Genomic DNA, 23,041 nt, shown 5'->3' on the forward strand with positions numbered 1-23,041 from the left:
CTACTACTGTCCCATCATTGGCTAATGTGTCAATCACTGTCATGGTAGCAGGCATCGCCAGATGGGACTTGTAGTCCCATCGGACGATGCTTGCACAGACCCCCGGACATCAGCACAGCCCCCCGGCAGGCCGGCACAGCCCCCCGGCAGGCCGGTACAGACCCCCACAGGGTGCACAGACCACCGGCAGGCCGGCACAGCCCCCCGGCAGGCCGGTACAGACCCCCACAGGGTGCACAGACCACCGGCAGGCCGGCACAGCCCCCCGGCAGGCCGGTACAGACCCCCACAGGGTGCACAGACCACCGGCAGGCCGGCACAGCCACCCGGCAGGCTGGTACAGACCCCGGGCAGTCCACACAGCCCCCCGGCAGGCCGGCAGAGACCCCCGGAAGGCCCGAAATGACGGCGCATCATGATGCGCACACACCGCGCATCATGATGACGTCAGGCTGTCAATCAACTTTGAACTTCCGATTCCGATGCCGAATTCCGATATTGAAAAAATATCGGAAGTCGGTATCGGAATTCCGATACAGCAAGTATCGGCCGATACCCGATACTTGCGGTATCGGAATGCTCAACACTACTGATGACACAAAGCTAGGAGGGATAGCTAATACTAGAGAAGAGAGAGAGAGGATTCAAAAAGATATAAATAAACTGGAGAAGTGTGCAGCAACTAACAGAATGGTTTTTAACAGGGAAAAATGCAAAGTACTACATCTGGGCAATAAAAATGAAAAAAGCATATACAGAATGGGAGGAATAGGGCTAAGTGACAGCACATGTGAAAAAGACTTGGGTATACTAATAGATCACAGACTGAATATGAGTCAACAGTGTGATGCAACAGCAAAAAAGGCAAATGCAATTCTAGGATGTATTAACAGAAGCATACAGTCTAGATCACGTGAAGTCATTATATCCCTCTACTCCTCTTTGGTCAGACCTCATCTGGAATATTGTGTCCAGTTATGGGCACCACTTTTTAAAAAAGACATCAACAAACTGGAGCAAGTTCAGAAAAGAGCGACCAGAAGGGTGACCGGTCTGCAAACCCTGTCTTATGAGGAAAGGTTGCAGGATTTGGGAATGTTTAGTTTGCAAAAGAGAAGACTGAGAGGAGACTTAATAGCTGTCTACAAATATCTAAAGGGCTGTCACATTGTAGAAGGATCAACTTTATTCTCATTTGCACAAGGAAAGACTAGAAGCAATGGGATGAAACTGAATGGGAGGAGACACAGATATTAGAAAAAACTTTTTGACAGAGTGATCAATGAGTGGAACAGGCTGCCACAAGAAGTGGTGAGTTCTCCTTCAATGGAAGTCTTCAAACAGAGGCTGGACAGACATCTGACTGGGATGATTCAGCGAATCCTGCTTTGAGCAGGGGGTTGGACCAGATGGCCCAAGAGGTCCCTTCCAACTCTACGATTCTATCCACCACTTTTGTCTTCCGTGGGCGCCCAGGTCTTTTTGCATTGATGAGTTCACCAGTGCTTTCTTTCTCTCTCAGGATGTACCAAACTGTAGATTTTGCCACTCCTAATGTTGTAGCAATTTCTCGGATGGGTTTTTTCTGTTTTTGCAGCTTAAGGATGGCTTGTTTCACCTGCATGGAGGGCTCCTTTGACCGCTTGTTTCCTTCACAGCAAAACCTTCCAAATGCAAGCACCACACCTCAAATCAACTCCAGGCCTTTTATCTGCTTAATTGAGAATGACATAACGAAGGGATTGCCCACACCTGTCCATGAAATAGCCTTGGAGTCAATTGTTCAATTACTTTTGGTCCCTTTAAAAACAGGGTGGCACATGTTAAGGAGCTGAAACTCCTAAACCCTTCATCCAATTTCAATGTGGATAACCTCAAATGAGAGCTGATAGTCTGAACTTCAACTGCATCTGAATTGTTTTGTTTAAAATTCATTGTGGTAATGTCTAGAACCAAAATTAGAAAAATGTCTCTGTCCAAATATATATGGACCTAACTGTATATCAGCTCACCAACTGTTAAACAATGTCTTGATTTGAGGTGCAGTGCACAGAGGCAGAGGCTCCAGACCGACTTCTGGGTGTAAATATAGCAGCAAAATGGAAGAATCCAGCATCCGCAGGAAATGAGGTATATATATTAAAATATTGTTTTATTGGCAGATGTACGCGTTTTGAGTATAACCGCTCTTTGTCTTGACAGTACTAAGAGGTCTACGCCGCTCTTAGTACTGTCAAGACAAAGAGCGGTTATACTCGAAACGCGTACATCTGTGACCTTTTAATCTCTTTGTATGTTTTGATTTTTAATTTGTCCCCCCCCCTTTTTTTTTTTTTTTAACTATGTTAACAATAAAATAATGTTTTAATACAATTACCTCATTTCCTGGAGATGCTGGATTGTTCCACTTTGCTGCTATTGACAGATGGCAGAGCGCTGTATTCGGCCACGCATCAGCCTCAGACACTGAACACATCAGAAGAGGAGACACTATTTACAAATACCCCCTGCAGAACGGATGCCAAATGAAGTGAGGGGGTTCCAGTATTGTATCAACATGTATCACATTGAGAACATTACGCGTCACCTTCCAATAACATCTTTTACTTCATTTTGCATAGATTCATATAGTTTTCGCTCTTCGGCAGACAGTCTGATATATTGGACATAAACTTTGCGCTCTGGTAATTCAAGCACAAGTTTCCCTTTGACTTTCGTTGCTTTTGTCCTTCTCAGAGTGATGCTTTTAATGAGTGCTTGAAGACGTCTGAAGACAAAAAACAACATAAAACCAACTGAACACTTTTTTATACAAACCAATAAGACATTAATGAATTTAACTTAAGCATAAAAAATTCTAACGTCAGAGTACAAAGTGACCAGCCTGCAATTTACTTCCTAAACATCTCTTGTAGACGCTGGCCTTGGTACAATGTCTCCCAAGAAAGAAAGGACCCTTACTTGTGTGGGCAGTATGGGACAGCGGGCAGCACGGTGGTTCAGTGGTTAGCACTCTATATTTGCAGTGATGGAGCCCTGGGTTCAAATCCCACCAAGGACAACATCTGCAAGGAGTTTGTATGTTCTCCCCGTGTTTGCGTGAGTTTACTCCAGGTTCTCCGGTTTCCGCCTACACTCCAAAGACATACTAATAGGGAATGCAGATTGTGAACCCCAATGGCGGTAGTATTAACAATATCTTTAAAGCGCTGAGGTATATGATGGCGCTATATCAGTAATTCAATCAGCATAGAAAGTGTCTCTCTTAGGGTGGTTTCACATTAGCGTTTTTGTGGGCAGTGTTTATGGCGCATCCATGCGCATGCGCCCCTATCTTTAACATGGGTTACGCATGGTCTTGCGTTTGCACACGTCCGTATGCGTTTTCGTGCGCATGCGTTTTTTAGTCGTGTGTGCCTTTGCACTCCAGACGCAACATGTTGCATTTTTGGGTGCGCAGAAATTTGTAAAAAAACCGCATACGCACACTTGCGCACGGAATGCAACAAAAAAAAACGCATTACAGTCTATGGGAACGCAGGCGTGCGCATGGCGTTACTATTGCGCACGTTGAGCTGCGCACAAAAGAGCTAATGTGAAACCAGCCTTAAAACATAACATTTAATAATTACAATAAAATAAAAATATTCTCTGGAAAAATTGACGACCAAGAGAAGGGTTGCCTGTATTACATACATAAATGGGCAATAAAATCCTAATGTCCAGTTATCACCTCTATCTACTCTGTTATGCCCCATGTGTTTGATTCCACCCGCACAAGGGCAGTACCCAAAAGAGGCCTGTGTTTCTCCAGAATGAGTTACCTCCGCTTCCATAAAGTGATGAGTGACATAAAAAAAAGCTATGGTCATTGACTGATACTATATAAAGCAGCAAGGTCGCATCATGGATCTCTCCCCATTTTTTCCTACAAGTGAAGTACAGAACTCTGCACTTTCTCTAGGCGATACCTACCACTGTAGGATACTGCTATTTAGGACATATATTTTTTTTATGTCACTCTGCACTTTATGAAAAAGGACCCAACCGTCATCTACCATATATACTCAAGTATAAGTCGACCTGAGTATAAGGCAAGGCACTTAATTTTGCCATGAAAAACTTGGTAAACCTAGTGGCTCGAGTATAAGCCGGGTATGCATTGTTCCCTCATCCCGATCCTGGTATGTATGGCTCCCCCTGTCCTTGTATGAATGGCTCCTTATCCCCTATCCTTGTATGCATCTTTCCTTTAAAAAAAATCCTACTTACCTTGCCTACGCGCCCTCGCTGCATCTTGTTTGGCCGCCAGCAGCTTTTCCGGCCACACAATCACGTGGCGCCCCTCATTAAGGTAATGAACATTCAATCCACGCCTATGGAAGTGGAGAGGCGCAAATATTCATTACTTTAATGAGCAGGGCCACGTGATCACTCGGCAGGAAGAGCTGCTGGTGCCGGAATGAATGAGATGCAGCGATGGCGCGCAGGGAAGGCAAGTAGGATGTGTGGTGGAAGCCAGCAGCTGTCACTGTGCGCTATTCCCCCTGTGGGGGAAGAAAAGTCTATCTTGTAACCGGAAGTCACCATCTCTCTGACCCAGGCATCGTCGACCACCGACAACCATGCGTCCCGGAAGAGAGGAAGCCGGCCTCCCACCCTGGAGAGATTCCCGGGTGGGGGGAGAACCTCTTGGCGCGGGACCCTGAGTGCTTGGAGGAACGACCCTTTGGCCGCCAGTGTGGTGCAGGTTTGAAGGATGGCTTCTTCCTTTCCCCTTGGGCGGAAGAGCGGTCCTGCTGGGAGGAAGTCCCTGAAGAAGAGAAAGGCAAAAGGAACGAAACTGGAGCGATCTCTTCCTATTGATAAGACGTTTAGGTTTGGACTGAGGAAGCTAAGTGCTCTTTCTGCTGGTAGCATCCAAAATGATTTGATCTAGCTTGGAACCAAACAGTCTGGAATTTTGGAAGGAAAGGTTAGTGAGGAGCTTTTTAGACCATTCCACGCTTTCAACTAGAGAATGCGGCGTATAGAAATGATGTTGCTAGAAGCCCTGGCGGAACAACTGGCTGCATCCAAGGTATTTGCCGGCATGGTCAATCTGGTCTACCAAGTCGGCCAGCTCATCCAGAGAGGCTGCCGAAAGAATACACTGCCAAAGCATCTTTGCCCAGGCACACATGGCCTTTGCCACCCACGTGGAAGCAAAAATGGGGCAGAGGGAGGCGCCAGCTGCTTCAAAGGCTGACTTCGCCAAGGCCTCAATCTGTCTAGACACTAAGCTTAAACTGAGGTACTTTATGCCTGTCGGTGGGTGTATACTGCTGAGGAGGAGCTATTTTCCTTTTCTTGCCTAGTGTCAGCCTCCTAGCGACAGCAGCATACACCAGTGGTTACCCGTGTCCCCCAATGAAGCGATAAAGAAAACTCGGCTTATACACAAGTATATACAGTATTTGACTTTCTTAAACTGGAGTCTTCTATAATCAGCAGTGCGAACAAGTCCACAATTTTCTCCTGGTTTCTCCTGCAATTGGTCTGATGACATGTGGATCCGCAGCAGCTGGACAACTTTAACCCCTTCCTGACATCAGACGTACTATCCAGTCCATGGGACCTGGGCCCCTATGCCCATGGACGGGATAGTACGTCTACCGCGATCAGCGGAGCCCACGTGGTGAGCGCCGCTAATCGCGGCCGGGTGTCAGCTGATTATCACAGCTGACACCCGGCACAATGTGTCAGGGGCGGTCACGGACCGCCCCCGACATGTTAACCCCTTGCACACCTCGATCAAACATGATCGCGGTGTACCGGGGGTTAAAGGGAAGCATCGGCAGGGAGGGGGCTCCCTCCGTGCTTCCCTGAGCCCCCCACGGCAGCGCAATGTGCAGCGCTGCTGCCGGGGGCTCCTTTCCTGCAGGCCCCCGATTCCAAGATGGCGACGGGGGCCTTCGGGGGCCTGCAGGAAGCTGGCCTCCTCAGTGCCTGCAAAGCGCAGGCATGAGGAAGCCTTGTGCACTGCCTGTGACAGATCGCTGATCTGTCACAGTGATCTGTGATGTGACAGATCAGCGATCTGTCACAGAACAGTGATGTCCCACCTGGGACTATTTAATAAAGTAAAAAAAAAAGAAAAAAAAAAGTGTAAAAATAATTTAAAAAAAAAAAAATCGCCAAATAAATTACAAAAAAAAAAACATTCCCCCAAATAAATCCATTTTTTGAAAATAATAAAAAAAAAAAAAAAAAACAATAAAAGTACACATATTAGGTATCGCTGCGTCCGTAACGACCGGCCCTATAAAACTGTCCCATTAGTTAACCCCTTTAGCGAACCCCTTAAAAAATAAAAATAAAAAACGAAGCAAAAAATAATGATTTATTATCATACCGCCAAACAAAAAGTGTAATAACGCGCGATCAAAAAGACGCATATAAATATCCATGGTACAGCTGAAAACGTCATCTTGTCCCGCAAAAAATGAGCCGCCACACAGCATCATCAGCGAAAATAAAAAAAAGCTATAGCTCGCAGAATAAAGCGATGCAAAAATAATTATTTTTTATATAAAGTAGTTTTCATTGCATAAAACCGACAAAACATAAAAAAACGACCTAAATGAGGTATCGCTGTAACCGTACTGACCCGAAGAATAAAACTGCTTTATCAATTTTACCGCACGCGGAACGGTGTAAACGCACCCCCCCAAAAGAAATTCATGAAACGCTGGTTTTTGTTCATTCTGCGTCCCAAAAATCGGAATAAAAAGCGATCAAAAAATGTCACGTGCCCGAAAATGATACCAATAAAAACGTCAACTCGTCCCGCAAAAAATAAGACCTCACATGACTCGGTGGGTCAAAATACGGAAAAATTATAGCTCTCAATATGTGGTGATGCTAAAACTATTTTTACAATAAAAAGCGTCTTTTAGCGTGCGACAGCCGCCAAACATAAAAACTGCCATAATTAGTAAATCAAACCCCCCGTAATCACCCCCTTAGTTAGGGAAAAATAATAAAATAAAAAAAAAAGGAATTTATTTCCATTTTCCCATTACGGTTAGGGCTAGGGCTGAGATTAGGGTTAGGGGTGTGTTGGGGCTTGGGTTGGAGTTAGAATTGGGGGTTTCCACTGTTTGGGCACATCAGGGGCTCTCCACATGCAACATGGCGTCTGATTTCAATTCAAGCCAATTCTGAGTTGAAAAAGTCAAATGGTGCTCCTTCCCTTCCAAGCTCTGACATGCGCCCAAACAGTGTTTTACCCCCACATGTAGGGTATCAGCCTACTCAGGACAAATTGCAAAACAATTTTTGGGGTCCAATATCTCCTGTTACCCTTAGGAAAATAAAAAATTGGGGGCAAAAATATCATTTTTGTGGAAAAAAAAGATTTTTTTATTTTCACGTCCGAGCGTTATAAACTTCTGTGAAGCACTTGGGGGTTCAAAGTGCTCACCACACATCTAGATAAGTTCCGTGGGGGGGTCTAGTGTCCAAAATGGGGTCACTTGTGGGGAGTTTCAATAGTTTAGGTACATCAGGGGCTCTCCAAACGCACATGACACCCGCAGACCATTCCATCAAAGTCTGCATTCCAAAACGTCACTGCTTCCCTTCTGAGCCCCGACGTGTGTCCATACAGTAGTTTTCTCCCACATATGGGGTGTCAGCGTACTCATGACAAATTGGACAACAACTTTTGGGGTCCAATTTCTCCTGTTACCCTTGGGAAAATGAAAAAATTGGGGACTAATTGATCATGTTTGTGGAAAAAATACGATTTTTTTATTTTCATGCCCGGGCATTATAAACTTCTGTGAAGCCCTTGGGGGTTCAAAGTGCTCACCACACATCTAGATAAATTCCTTAGGGGGTCTCGTTTCCAAAATGGGGTCATTTGTGGGGGGTTTCCACTGTTTAGGTACATTAGGGGCTCTCCAAAGGCAACATGACACCCGCAGACCATTCCATCAAAGTCTGCATTCCAAAACGTCACTACTTCCCTTCCAAGCCCCGACGTGTGTCCATACAGTAGTTTTCTCCCACATATGGGGCGTCAGCGTACTCAGGACAAATTGGACAACAACTTTTGGGGTCCAATTTCTCCTGGTACCCTTGGGAAAATAAAAAAATGGTGACTAAAAGATCATGTTTGTGGAAAAAATACGAATATTTTATTTTCACGCCCGGGCGTTATAAACTTCTGTGAAGCACTGGGGGGGTTCAAAGTGCTCACCACACATCTAGATTAGATAAGTTCCTTGGGGGGTCTAGTTTACAAAATGGTGTCATTTGTGAGGGGTTTCCACTGTTTAGGTACATCAGGGGTTTTCCAATCGCGACATGGTGTCCGATCTCAATTCCAGCCAAAAACGTCAAATGGCGCTGCTTCCCTTCAGAGCTCTGCCATGCGCCCAAATAGTGGTTTACCCCCACATGTGGGGTATCAGCGTACTCAGGACAAATTGCACAATAACTTTTAGGGTCCTGTTACCCTTGGAAAAACAAGAATTGAGGGTGAAAAGATCATTTTTGTGGAAAAAATATGATTTTTTAATTGTACGGCTTTTATGTTATAAACTTCTGTGAAGCCCTTGGGGGTTCAAAGTTCTCACCACACATCTAGATAAGTTCCTTAGGGGGTCTAGTTTCCCAAATGGTGTCATTTGTGGGGGGTTTCCACTGTTTAGGTACATCAGGGGTTTTCCAATCGCGACATGGTGTCCGATCTCAATTCCAGCCAAAAACGTCAAATGGCGCTGCTTCCCTTCCGAGCTCTGCCATGCGCCCAAATAGTGGTTTACCCCCACATGTGGGGTATCAGCGTACTCAGGACAAATTGCACAATAACTTTTAGGGTCCTGTTACCCTTGGGAAAATAAAAATTGGGGTGAAAAGATCATTTTTGTGGAAAAAATATGATTTTTTAATTGTACCGCTGTACGTTATAAACTTCTGTAAAGCCCTTGTGGGTTCAAAGTTCTCACCACATATCTAGATAAGTTCCTTGGGGGGTCTAGTTTCCAAAATGGGGTCACTTGTAGGGGGTTTCCACTGTTTAGGTACATCAGGGACTCTCCAAACGTGACATGGCGTCCGATCTGAATTCCAGACAATTTTGCATTGAAAAAGTCAAACGGCGCTCCTTCCATTCTGAGCTCTGCCATACGCCGAAACAGTCGTTCCCCCCCACATATCAGGTATCAGCGTACTCAGGACAAATTGCACAATAACTTTTGCAGTCCAATTTCTCCTGTTACCCGTGGTAAAATAAAAAAAAATTGAACCTGAAGTACTTTTTTTGTGAAAAAAAGTTAGATGTTCATTTTTTTTTTTTAAATATTCAAAAAAAATTCCTGTGACGCACCTAAAGGGTTAATAAACTTCTTCAATGTGGTTTTGAGCACCTTAAGGGGTGCAGTTTTTAGAATGGTGTCACTTTTGGGTATTTTCTATCATATAGACCCCTCAAAGTGGCTTCAAATGTGATGTGGTCAACTTTTAACCCTTATAACTTCCTAACAAAAAAAAATTTTGGTTCCAAAGTTGTGCTGATGTAAAGTAAACATGTGGGAAATGTTAGTTATCAAGTTTTTTGGGTGCCATATGTCTGTGATTTAAGGGCATAAAAATTCAAAGTTGGAAAATTGCGAAATTTTCAAAATTTTCGCCAAATTTCCATTTTTCTCACAAATAAACGCAAGTTATTTGAATGAAATTTTACCACTAACATGAAGTACAATATGTCACGAGAAAACAATGTCAGAATCACCGGGATCCATGGAAGCGTTCCAGAGTTATTACCTCATAAAGGTACAGTGGTCAGAATTGTAAAAATTGGCCCGGTCATGAACGTGCAAACCACCCTTGGGGGGTGAAGGGGTTAAAAAGCACAATTCTATGGATCAGGTTAACACAATCTGCTATTCTTAATTTTAAATGTTTTTTTGCATAAGATGATAAGATCTTACTGCGCTATTTTTTTCTCCAGCCTATCTACTTTTGTAATTATATACATAATATGTATTTTGTAAAATGACTTGTGCACAATAAACAACTTTTGTTTCGAGGATTTTAATAAAATCCAGGAAATGACATTGTACAAATTATATAAATTTGCATTTTGCAGTGAGAAATAAGTATTTGATCCTCTACCAACCATTAGGAGTTCTGGCTCCTACAGACAAATTAGACGCTCCTAATCAACTCTTTACCTGCAATAAAGACAGCTGTCTTACATAGTCACCTTTATAAAAAACCCCTGTCCACAGACTCAACTAATCACTCAGACTCTCAACATGGGCAAGACCAAAGAGCTTTCTAGTGATGTCAGGGACAAGATCATAGACCTGAACAAAGTTAGATGGGCTACAAAACTATAAGTAAGACGCTGGGTGAGAAGGAGACAACTCTTGGTGCAATAGTAAGAAAATGGAAGAAATACAAAATGACCGTCAATCGATATCGATCTGGGGCACCATGCAAAATCTCACCTCATGGGGTATCCTTGATCATGAAGACGGTGAGAGATCAGACTAAAACTACACGGGCAGAACTTGTTAATGATCTCTCAAGGCAGCTGGGACCATAATCACCAAGAAAACCATTGGTAACACATTACGCTGTAAAGGTTTAAAATCCTGCAGTGCCCGCAAGGTCCCCCTGCTCAAGAAGGCACATGTGCAGGCCCATCTGAAGTTTGCCAATGATCACCTGGATGATTCTGTGAGTGATTAGGAAAAGGTGCTGTGGTTAGATGAGACACAAAAATTGATCTCTTTGGCATTAACTCATCTCACCGTGTTTGGAGGAAGAGAAATGCTGCCTATGATCCAAGGAATATTGTCTCCACTGTCAAGCTTGGAGGTGGAAACATTATGTTTTGGGGGTGTTTCTCTGCTAAGGGCACAGGACTACTTCACTGCATCCATGGGAGAATGGATGGAGCCATGTACCGGAAAATCTTGAGTGACAACCTCCTTCCCTCGGCCAGGACATTAAAAATGGGTTGTGGCTGGGTCTTCCAGCAAGACATAGTAACATAGTAAGATAGTTAGCATGGCCGAAAAAAAGACATTTGTCCATCCAGTTCAGCCTATATACCGTCAGAATAAATCCTCAGGTCTACGTCCATTTAAAGAACCTAATAACTGTAAGATACAATATTATTACACTCCTGGAAGACATCCAGGCCTCAAATGAGTTCGCCATCACCACCTCCGAAGGCAAGGAATTCCAGATGACCCAAAACATACAGGTGAGGCAACAAAAGGAGTGGCTCAAAAAGAAGCACATTAAGGTCCTGGAGTGGCCAGTCTCCAGACCTTAATACCATAGAAAACTTATGGAGGGAGTTAAAGCTCCGAGTTGCCAAGCGACAGCCTCAAAATCTTAAGGATTTAGAGATGATCTGCAAAGAGGAGTGGACCGAAATGCCTCCTGACATGTGCGCAAATCTCATTGTCAACTACAAAAATCGTATGACTGCTGTGCTTGCCAACAAGGGTTTTGCTGCCAAGTATTAAGTCTTGTTGGCCAGAGGAATCAAATACTTATTTCTCATGGCAAAATGCAAATAAATTTATATAAGTTATACAATGTCATTTTCTGGATTTAATTTTTGATATTCTATCTCTCAATATTAAAATTATCCTACCCTTAAAATTATAGACTGTTCATGTCTTTGTCAGTGGGCAAACTTACAAAATCAGCAAGGGATCAAATAATAATTTCTCCCAATATATACAGGGTGGGCCATTTATATGGCTACACCCAAATAAAATGGGAATGGTTGGTGACCCAGAACGGCACGCTGAATTTGCAGAATAGGCAAAACAAAAATTGGAACAGGACCCTCAGTTTACACAGAACATTATGTACAGTGATGAGGCAAACTTTTTTGGGTGGGTCATTTATATGGATACACCTAAATAAAATGGGAATGGTTTTCTTGTGTAGGGTATCTTGCATTGAAATCTGCTGCAATGACCCGGGTACTGCGTTCACCAGACATCAACATAATTTCTATCCGCTCCTCACGTGTTAACCTCTGCGACATGTCAATGGTCTTAAACAAAGAGAAACTTGTAAATAACTCATGAAAGAATAAAATTCTGTTAAAACCAAGCACACCATTGTTTTTCTTGTGAAATTCTCAATAAGTATGATGTGTCACATGACCCTCTTCCCTTTGAAAAAATAAAGTTGGATGCAAAATGGCCGACTTAAAAATGGCCGCCATGGTCACCACCCATCTTGAAAAGTTTTCCCCGTCTCATATACTAATGTGCCACAAACAGGAAGTTGATATCACCAACCATTCCCATTTTATTTAGGTGTATCCATATAAAATGGCCCACCCTGCATATTTAGCAGACCATAAGAAAAACACATTTGATGTCTAATAACCTCTACATGTTATACTTTTTGACACTTTTCTACCTTAATCCGGCTTGATCTCCACTGGTGACCGGTCTCTGAATCGTACGGTGCCACCACTCTCTTTCGGTGAATGGTTTCAGTTTCAAAAAAGACAGAATGGACCATAAATCCTTCAGGGAATTCTGGATAGGCGTACCTGGGGTGTAAGTGTCAAAGTATGTCAATTACCAAATACAGAAAGGAAAGAAAAAAAAAAAAAGCAAAGGGGCTTTCTGTCTCCATACATATATCACATAGATGAGGGTTAAAATAAAGTCCCTTTCCAACCATCTGTTGATCCCTCATCAGTGATTCTCTTGCTGCTCTCGATCAATAATCAGTAATGCCAGCAGTCATATGGTGGACACTGACATCACCGCAGCGCTCAACGTGTCACACGCACAAAACGGCTGCAGCTAAACTTTGCTGGGAGACCAAAGAAAAGCTGGCACGAGAAACTTGATCGCTGAGTGAAATTTGTCAATTTTAAATACACTTGTTTTAGTCTATATACTGTACATTACTGGGGGAAAAAAAGCAAAATAATAGAAATATTAAACAAAACTTGTTGTTGAGAATCTAACATCTGTAAGCACAGGTTATTCTGGTGATCTCCTGCCCCTTTATCACAGGCTTTTCTGGTGATCCCTTGCCCCAGTGTCACAGGCTGATGTGATGATCTCCAGCCAAACTTGGGGTATAAAAAAAAAAAAAAAAAAACAAAAAACAAACACAAAGCGCTGCTTCCTTTCCAAGCCCAGCTATGTGTCCAAACAGCAGTTCTTAACCACATTACCAAGCATGGGAAAAGATGTGTAAAAAAGTTTGGACTACATTTTCTTCGATTACCCCTTGTGAAAATGAAAAGCAGCTAAAGCTCTGAGGTAAGTCAAGAGACTTGATGGAAAGCTCAGTATGATCTGTGGTTTCCCTCTGCTTCATTCTTCCCCTGCTGGTCACTCCTCCTCTGCAGCCCACCAGAGACAACTGCCTATCAGAGGCTAGTTTTATGATGAACGATGAATCCGATCGGTTGCTATTGGTAACTGCACCACTTTCTTTGCACTCATTTACCTAAATTTCCTCCAACATACAAGAATCACAAATTGTTTCACTAAACATAGATAACCCTTTTATGAAAATGTCCTAATTTCATAACATCCAACAAGGATTGCTTGTGAGGGCAACAGATCAGATTTATCTTCAAAAGTCCAATAACTCAGGGGATACTAACAGCACAGAAAGTTTATATTTCTATTTTAGTTACTTTGTACCTGTTAGCACCCATCTTCTTACTGCCTCCAGGCTGTGAACAGCTTTCGTCTGCTGTGCATTTGGGTTTCGGATCGTATGCCCTTCATCCAACACCACTCTCAACCATTTTATTTTATGCAGTGGGCTGTCATGCTGCAAGAAAAATTACATTTAAAAAATAGAGATTTGTGTGTATTCACCGTAAAATCCTTTTCTCCAAGCCACTCATTGGGGGACAAAGGACCTTGGGTCTTATGCTGCTGCCACTATCAAAAACACAAAAAGATTAGCTCCTCCTCTGCAGTATGTACCCACACACTGGCTCCAGCTCAAACCAGTTAAGTGACAAAGCAGTAGGAGATTATAAACCTTATATGAAAGTAAAAGTTCAAACCAAAGAACATACTCAAGCCATCAGGCCAACAGGGCGGGTGCTGTGTCCCCCAATGAGTGGCTCGGAGAAAAGGATTTTATGGTGAGTACACAAAAATCCCTATTTCTCCTTTGCCTCATTTGGGAAAACAGGACCTTGGGACGTCCTAAAGCAGCCCCCGGGTGGGAAACCGACAGGACAGACAACCTCACGCAACAGCTGCCTAGAGATGCATTATCGCCGCCTGAAAACATGATTTTTGGTTGCTTACCGTAAAATCTGTTTCTCGGAGTCTTCACTGGGGGACACAGGAACCATGGGTGTGTGCTGCTGCCACTAGGAGGTTGACACTATGCTGTGGAAAAAATGTTAACTCCGCCTCCGCAGTATACACCTCTCCGAACGGCTGTAGGACAATCAGTTAGCGAGAAAGCAGTAGGAGAAATTATCATATAAGCCAATACTCATAACAAGTAATATAAACATGGGAGGGTGCTATGTCCCCCCAATGAAGACTCAAACAGATTTTATGGTAAGCAACCAAAAATCCTGTTTTTTTTCCTATCGCTTCATTGGGGGATACAGGAACCATGGGACGTCCTAAAGCAGCCCCTCGGAGGGAGAAACACAAACTTCATTCAGGTCGGAGAGCTCACCACTGCCGCCTGCAAAATTCTTCTGCCTAGACTGGCGTCCACTGAAGCATAGGTATGGACCTTATAGATGCTTGAAAAGGTATGAATGGACGACCAGGTAGCTGCCTTGCACAGTTGTATGGCTGATGCCATATTGTGCACTGCACAGGAGGCGCCCACCCCCCGGGTAGTGAGCCTTAACCACAGCAGGAGGAACCTTGTTCTTAATGCAGTAGGCCTCCAGAATTGCCATTCTGATCCAGCGGGCGATTGTAGCCTTAGAGGCCGGCAGGCCTCTTCTCACACCATTAGGAATTACAAAGAGCGAGTCTGTCTTCCTGAAAGGGGCAGTCCAAGCCAGATAGACCCTTATCGCCCTGACCAGGTCTATCTTATTCAAAGAGTGCTCCAGAGGAGGAGTTGGAGCGGGGCAGAACGAACGAAGGAAGGATTATATCCTCATTCAGGTGAAAGGCGGACACCACCTTGGGAATGAAGAGGGAGGCCGCAAAACAACCTTGTCTTGGTGAATAATCAAAAAGGGAGGGCAACATAAGAGCCACCAGCTCTGAAACACGTCTAATCGAGGTGATGGCTACAAGAAATACCACCTTCCATTTCAAGGACATGGAAACTTCCCGGAGAGGTTCAAAGGAGTGATTTGTCAAAGCTTTCGGGACCAGGCTAAAATCCTAGGGGGCCACTGGAGACCTGTACAGAGGGGCTGTATGTGCCACCCCTTGAAGAAAGATTTTAGCCTGTGGACAGGAAGCTAAATTCTTCTGAAAAAGAATAGAGAGAGCTGGTACTTGGCCTTTTAAGGAACCTGCCTGAAGAAAGGCTAGGACAGATGGTAAGGAACAGGACATAGGTATGATGTGATTAGATTCACACCAGCTAAAATAAGCCTTCCAGGTTCGATAATAGACCCTGGAAGAAGAAGGCTTCCTAGCCTGGATCATCGTGCTAATGACCTGGTCCAAAAATCCGGCCGCTCTCAGTATCATGGTTTCAACGGCCATTGAGCAAATTGAGCAACAGAGAACTCGGGTGGTAGAACGGCCCTTGAGCCAAAAGATCTCGTCTGTCGGGGAGCCTTCAGGGGGCGTCTGCGAGATTACTTCTGCGAACCAGGCCCTCCTGGGCCAATACGGAGTGATCAGTATGACCGGCACCCTTTCCACCTTGATCTTCTTCACCAATCTGGGAAGGGGAGGGAACAGGCATGAGAGTCTGAACTGTGACCAAGGAATGGCCTGAGCGTCAACCCCTACTGTAAGAGGATTGCAGCACCTGGAGACAAACTGTTAGACCTTTCTGTTCTGCCGAGAGGCCAGAAGGTCCACATCCGGGGTCCCCCATCGAAGACAGATCTGACAAAATACCTCCTGATGTAAGGAACATTCCCCTGCCGCGAGCCTTTCCCGGCTGAGAAAATCGGCGGCCTTGTTGTCTATGCCGGGGATGTGAACTGCCGATATTGCCGCAATCGATGCTTCTGCCCAGCTGAAGATTTTGGACACCTCGGCCAGTGCCCGGGAGCTCCGGGTCCCCCCCTGGTGTTTGATGTATGCCACTGCTGTGACATTGTCCGTTTGAATCCGGACCGGCTGGTCCTTGAGGAGACCTTCTCAATGAAGGAGGGTTGGGAGGATTGACCTCAGCTCGAGAATGTTGATCGACAGCGAAGATTCTCAAGTCGACCAACGCCCCTGGACCGTCAAGTGACGGCTGACAGCCCCCCAGCCTAGGAGGCTGGCATCCATAGTTATTACCTGCCAGTGGACGGGAAGAAAAGCTCGACCCAGATGAACAAGAGGGGAGGTTAGCCACCACCTGAGGGACTGCTTGGCCTGAATAGATGGGCAAAACGGGCGATCCAGAGAAAGGATGGACCTGTCCCACTGAAGGAGGAGGTCTCTCTGAAGTATCCTGGAATGGAACAGGGCAAAGGGGGTTGCTTCTGAGGCTGCTACCATCCTCCCCAGGACCCTTATGGCCGAGCGAAATGACAGAAGTCGGGATTCTAGCAGCAAGAGAATTCCCTGCTGGAGAGTTGTCTTTTTCCCTTCGGGGAGAAGAACCCCTGACCGACTGGTGTCAAATAGCATGCCTAAGAACTCTATTTTTGCGTGCTCGGAGATTTAGTTTCTGTCGACGCAGGTGCATGATTTGCAGCTGCTGGACAGCTTGAATACATGTGAGGATTGCCTATTTGTTAGGGAATTCCCACATGTATTAAGGATGTCCAGCAGCCACAAATCATGCAACTGAGGTGACGAAAACTAAATCTCCAAGCGCGCCAAAATACTCGGAGGACACCCAAGCAATGAGTATACGCGCTCATCACTAGTTCTGATGGCAAATTGGGCCCTGGGAGAGCAGATCTGGTTGATCTAGTAACCGCCAGGGAACGATGACAATGAGCTGAACCAATTCCGCATACCACACCTGGCGAGGCCAGTCCAGAGAGATAAAGATCACCGGAATCCCTTCAGCCTTGATTTTCTTGATGACCCTCGGAAGAAACAGAAGACTAAATTGACCTCTGGATCCAGGGATCGGCTATGAGCCTGAGTACTCTGGCATTTAACCTTGATGCCCTGAGGTCCACATCCGGAGTCCCCCCGCGATGACATCTGTTGGAATACCTCCGGATGAAGTGATCACTCTCCCGAGGCAAGACCCTGACGACTGAGGAAGCCTGCCACCAGGTTTTACACGCCCGGGATGCGAACCACTGAGATGACAGAGTGTGACATCTCAGGCCAGCGGAGAATGTGTTCCACCTCACGTATTGCCGCCCCACTGCAGATGCCCCCCTTGATGATTGATATACGCCTCAGCCGTGGCGTTGCCCGACTGTCTTCGGATGGGACGAACCATTAAGAGGTGATGGAACCGCCACAAGGACAACAGAATTGCCCAGATCTCCAAGACGTTGAACGAAAGAGGCGACTCCCGAAATGGCAGCGCCCCTGGGCCGTGTGATGGCGAAATACAGCCCCCAGCCCAGAAGACTGGTATCGGTGGAGACCACCGACTATTGCACTGGGGGAAAAAGAATTTCCCTGGGTGAGGGAAGACCGTAACGTCCACCACCTGAATGCCTGCTTGACCCGCAGAGGCAAGCGGCATAGACGGTCGAGAGAGAATGGATTCCTGTCCCAGGCCTATAGTGATGAAATGGGCGACAAAGTGCCCAAGCTCCCTGATGAAGGGAAATGACCGTGTCTCGATGGAAAAATACCAACCCTCGGGAGGAGTGCAGGGTCATTCCTAAAAGGGATATCCGCTGAGCAGGAATCAGGGAAGATTTGTTTAAGTTTATCAGCCATCCCAGGCGAGAAGATGTGTCCAAAGAGATAAGGACAACCGCACGCAGGCGGAGAAAGACGGCCCCTTAATCAGGAGGGCATCTCGGTATGGCATAACGACCACGCTCCAAGTGCAGGACGGACATGACAACCACCATGACCCTTGTGAACGCCCTGGGAGCAGTGGCGAGGCCGAAGGGCAAAACCATAAACTGGAAATGTTCCCCTCAGACGGCGAAGCGCAGGAACCTTTGGCGAGTCCGAAATATTCTCCGGCCAAGAAACTTATTGTTTAGTTCTGCTGCTTCCAGAGGAAGGTCAATGTCCTGTATGGTCCTGCTCAGGGCATCAGCCCAATAGACCATAGCTTTAGATACCTGCACCGTGGCAAAAGAGGGGGAGAGTGCTGAGCCTGAATCCTTGAAGAACGGAATGGGTCATGTTCTTTGCCTGCCGGTCCGTGGGGGTCTTTGATGAGGACACCTCTGGTAAGAACCGAAGGGTTTTCGACGCCAAGCGGGAGGCTTGTGGATCAACCAGAGGGGATTCTTCCCATTTCTTCCGCAAACCAGAGAAAGGGGTATCTCACCTCTATAGGCTTTTGACTTCCGAAGCGCTTGTCTGGTCGCTCTCTGAGATGGCAAACTACATCCTAGCCTTCCGTCTACCCACTCTGAGGTCAGAGGAAGGGAAAAGAACTGTCCGTCTTCCTGCCATCGCCCGTTGTTTATCAGGAGCGATGAGGAGGGGGCTGCCTGGACACGGTAAATGCCTCTAGACAGCCAAAGGACTAAGGCTAGGTTCACATTAGCATTTATGTGCTCAGAATATCATCTGCATGCGCAAACGCATGTTTACGCAGTGTTTTTATCCACATCTTACGCATGACGCCAAAAAAAACCGCTGCGTGTGCATGCGTTTGCCTTGTTTATGCGCATGCGATAGATATTTCCAATGCTTTTCCAGTAGAATTTCCTTAACACCAGACACCCAATGGGCACATCTCTTGGGATTTCTATATATAGACCCACTGCCCTGATGAAATCCTCGTCTTTTGCTGCTGTATCCAGCTTCAAGTTGGATCTTAGCGTTGAGAGCTTCAGTCTTAATCTTGTTTTGTCATTGAAATTGGCTATTGCCTTTGCTGTGGCTTGTGAAGAAGAAAGAAGAGAAAGACGGAGAAGACGTCGTCGTCGCTATTGGCAACACCATTCGTTGTACACAGAGCTGTGTGAAAACCCTGAGAAGTTTTTCGAGTACATGAGAAAGTGATAACAGAGTTTCCATGACTTGCTGCTACGTGTCCGAGGATCCATCACCAGGAAGGACACATAGATACGTCTAGCAATTCCTGCTGAGGAACGTCTGTTGGTGACCGAGGTATGTAATTTTGAAAAAGAAACACCTGTCATTAATATGATTGTTCGAAAAGCCATGTACTGATTTTTTTTCCCCATTTTCTGTTCAGCAGATTCCTGGCTACCGGAGAGACATTATCATCTCTACATTTTCAATTACGGATTGGAGTGTCCACACTTTCTGGGATTGTTGGAGACACCTGCCGTGCTTTATGTGACGTTCTGCATGAAGAATTCCTCCTACAACTGAACTCTGGCTGGAAAATGCTGCAAAATTCCAGGACATTTATAATATTCCAAACTGTTTGGGGGCTGTGGACGGCAAACACATTCGGATTATGAAACCTGCTGGAAGTGTTTTTCTCAGTGTCAACCTCCTTGTGGCAGCAGCATAACACCCAAGGTCCTGTGTCCCCCAATGAGGTGAAGGAGAAAAGGTATTTTTTCCCAAATTTATTCTTTAATTCTTCCCAGCCCCTACTAAAAGGCTCAGTACCTCGTGGGGATTTAATTCCAGCGCAGATGAGACAATTCAGCTTCCATTCTGTGTTTAGATACAACCCAAGATACTCCACCCTGGAAAACCTCCTCCACTTCTCAATATTAGCCAGACAATTTCCTGCAATATTTTTCATCTTCACCATCCCGTGGAATATTTTTATAGCAACTCCCTTGTTAAATGGAGGTCTGACGCTTCCTACAAAAGACTGAGGAACTGCAGGCACATTTCCATGCGTTCACGTTGTCCCCAGGCACTTCCAGTTCCAGTATGATGTATCCATGATTCCCTGGTATTATGTCTCATCAGATGAGGCAGTTTGCAAAAACATTTATTCCTATGTGAGGCATTTTGAATGCAGATACTAAATATCCCTGAGACATGAATTTTAAGAATGCTTTGTTTTTTATACACTAGCTGCATTTGTTTGTTTTGTATGTTTTGCTTAATCTTTGGTATGTTCTTCAAATGGTTAACATACATCACTACGGACTTGCATGTGATTTTTATTCATCTTGTCTTTAAAACAAGATAGTTTGATGCACCCACTATGATATGACAAAGGGCGCTTAATGTGTCAGAATCACGTCAGTGTTTTAATTTTCCCATCGTTCCTAGTTTTTAAAATGGATCATTAATAAAAGGAGTTTTTACATGACCGGGTGAAAATGATGGTTTTCTTTTACTTGTTCTAATTTGTTGCTGTGCCCCACCAGCAGGATGTGGAACCCACCGGTTCAGGTTTTCCTGGTTATGGTGTTGATCAAAAGGTGTGGTGAGCTCCACTTTTTTTTTTTTTTTTAAGATACCCTGGTTCTTTGCCCTCTTAGTATGCAGGAGTAGCACTTCCTAACCTCTATTTTGGTTTTCCTGGTATGCTGTGCCGATGTATTGGCCACCTGGACATTTTGTCTATCCTCTTGCCCATAATTTGTACATTGTTATTATTGTAAATCAATAATTTCTCCTGCCATGTCTGAATGTAATTTTCTATAAATTCACAAGGAACCCGTCACATGCTTTTGCCCCACTAATCTGCCACTAATGCTGTCCCCTTGCATGTAAATGACTAGCCTTCAGTCATGTGGGTAGAGCTGGATATCGGCTCACTCATGCTCCTGAGCATGTGGTCACTCCCTCCACTGAGTGATGTGATGCACTGCTCTCACAGCATGCCAATCTCTGACAAAACCCAATGACTGTGTGCCATCAGGCAGTTAATCTGATGATACACAATAAAGTTTCATTCTGGCATGCTCCAGAAGCCCCTTCCCGTGTCTCACTCTCTGGTCCACAACCTCTGTTAACAGGAGGTGAGGAGGTCAAGTGCGCTGGATGCACCTAAATTATGGCCAAATTGTATTAACAAAACTGAAGTATCCGTCACTGGTCCACAATTTAATCTAGCAACCCAAACCAATAGAGCTGCTTGCCATTTCTTCAAAAGGGCTTTGTGCACGAAAATCATGTAGGAGGCTTGTAGACACCAGAGGCTTCCGGAGCATGCGCAGATTAGATATGAAATTGGGTACATACACCCAACTTGTACATACACCCAACTTCAATGTGAAATTCCAGGAAACTACCTGACAGCGTGCAGGCGCAGGATTTCATCTGGGAGTAGTGCAGCCCATCACTCAAACAGCGGAAATTACATGTTACAGAGGGGCAGTGAACCCATATCTAGTGCCAGGCATTTCCATTGGAGGTCAGGTTTTACCGTTATATATTGGTGCTTTTAGTTTTACACAAACTGCCATTTTAGTTGGCTACATGAGAGCTTCCTTTTAAGCAGAAACTATATGAATTTAATAAAATGGTCACCTTGGCTTTTGTACCCCAATTTTGGTTTCACTTATACCTTGCGATGACTCCCCTCCTAAACCCTGGAGGTATCAGAGGGCCTTTGAACGGCCATCCGTCACAGAAGTGATTGCACTGCTGCTGCGGAAAAGCTTAAAAAACGCAACGTGGGCACACAGCCTCAGTCTCACACTTTGCAGACAGGTGACATGTATTGTACCTACCCCATAATCATGTGTGACAGTACTATAGGAGGTCAGCACTACATCCTGCTGAGAAAGGGTAGCTGCATCTCGGCTTCGTTCAGGTCCATAATACACATAGATATTTAGGTCCACGTCACCTTCTACATGCTGCTCAAATTGATCCTGAAAAAGAAAAAAAAAAAAAAAAAATGGAAGAATAAAATCATTACAGTAACTTCTTAGGTTAAAAAAAAGGAGTTGTAGTAACAGGTATCATATACATGACTGAAGGCTGTACCACAGAAGACTTATCCCCTTAGTGACGGATCTAATTCTAACCTTAATGACCAAGCCACATTTTTTCACTTTATGTGGTAATAACTCTGAAACGCTTCAAAATATATCACTGATTCTGAGATCGTTTTTTTGTGACATATTGTACTTCATGTAAGTGGTAGCTTTTGAGTGATATGACTTGCTTATAGTTTTGAAAATATCGAAAAGACAAAAAAAATTAGAAAATTTTGCAATTTTAAATCTTTACATTTTTATGTCCTTAAATCAAATAGTTACAGTGGGTATGGAAAGTAATCAGACCCCTTTACATTTTTCACTCGGTTTCATTGCAGCCAACCCTTTGCTCAGAATTGAGTAGTAGCACCCTTTTGAGCTAGTTCAGCCATGAGTCTTCTTGGGAATGATGCAACAAGTTTTCACACCTGGATTTGGGGATCCTCTGTCATTCTTCCTTGCAGATCCTCTCCAGTTCCGGTAGGGTGGATGGTGAACGTTGGTGGATAGCCATTTTCAGGTCTCTCCAGAGACGATCAATTGGGTTTAGGTTTGCAAAAATTTCTACAATTCTGTTTCTTTTTCAGTCAAGATGGGGTGCAGAGTGTACATTAATGAGAAAAAAAAATGAACTTTTCTGAATTTAACAAATGGCTGCAATGAAACAAAGAGTGAAAAATTTAAAGGGGTCTGAATAATTTCCGTACCCACTGTATACCACACAAAATAGTTAGTAAATAACATTTCCCATATATCTACTTTACATCACCATAATTTTTATTAGCAAGTTAGAAAGGTTCAAAGTTGACCAGCAATTTCTCAATTTTCCAACAAGATTTACAAAACCATTTTTTTTTTTTTAGGGACCACATCACATTTGAAGTCACTTTGAGGGGT

General features: G+C 44.6%; 1 protein-coding gene across 1 annotated transcript in view; it reads right to left on the reverse strand.

Moving 5' to 3' along the window:
• Window positions 1-23,041, reverse strand: part of HLTF (helicase like transcription factor) — a 202,678-nt gene that overhangs the window by 35,002 nt on the left and 144,635 nt on the right. Inside the window, exons 14-17 of the mRNA XM_073581064.1 lie at window positions 21,893-22,036; window positions 13,704-13,836; window positions 12,451-12,586; window positions 2,588-2,767 (exon numbers count right to left, since the gene is read on the reverse strand). Coding sequence (XP_073437165.1) covers window positions 2,588-2,767; window positions 12,451-12,586; window positions 13,704-13,836; window positions 21,893-22,036 — 593 coding nt within the window. The remainder of the gene's footprint in view (window positions 1-2,587; window positions 2,768-12,450; window positions 12,587-13,703; window positions 13,837-21,892; window positions 22,037-23,041) is intronic.

This window comes from Dendrobates tinctorius, unplaced genomic scaffold (genome assembly GCF_039654945.1).
Source record: "Dendrobates tinctorius isolate UK_male_01 unplaced genomic scaffold, ASM3965494v1 ptg000069l, whole genome shotgun sequence".
NCBI classification, from domain to species: Eukaryota; Metazoa; Chordata; class Amphibia; order Anura; family Dendrobatidae; genus Dendrobates; species Dendrobates tinctorius.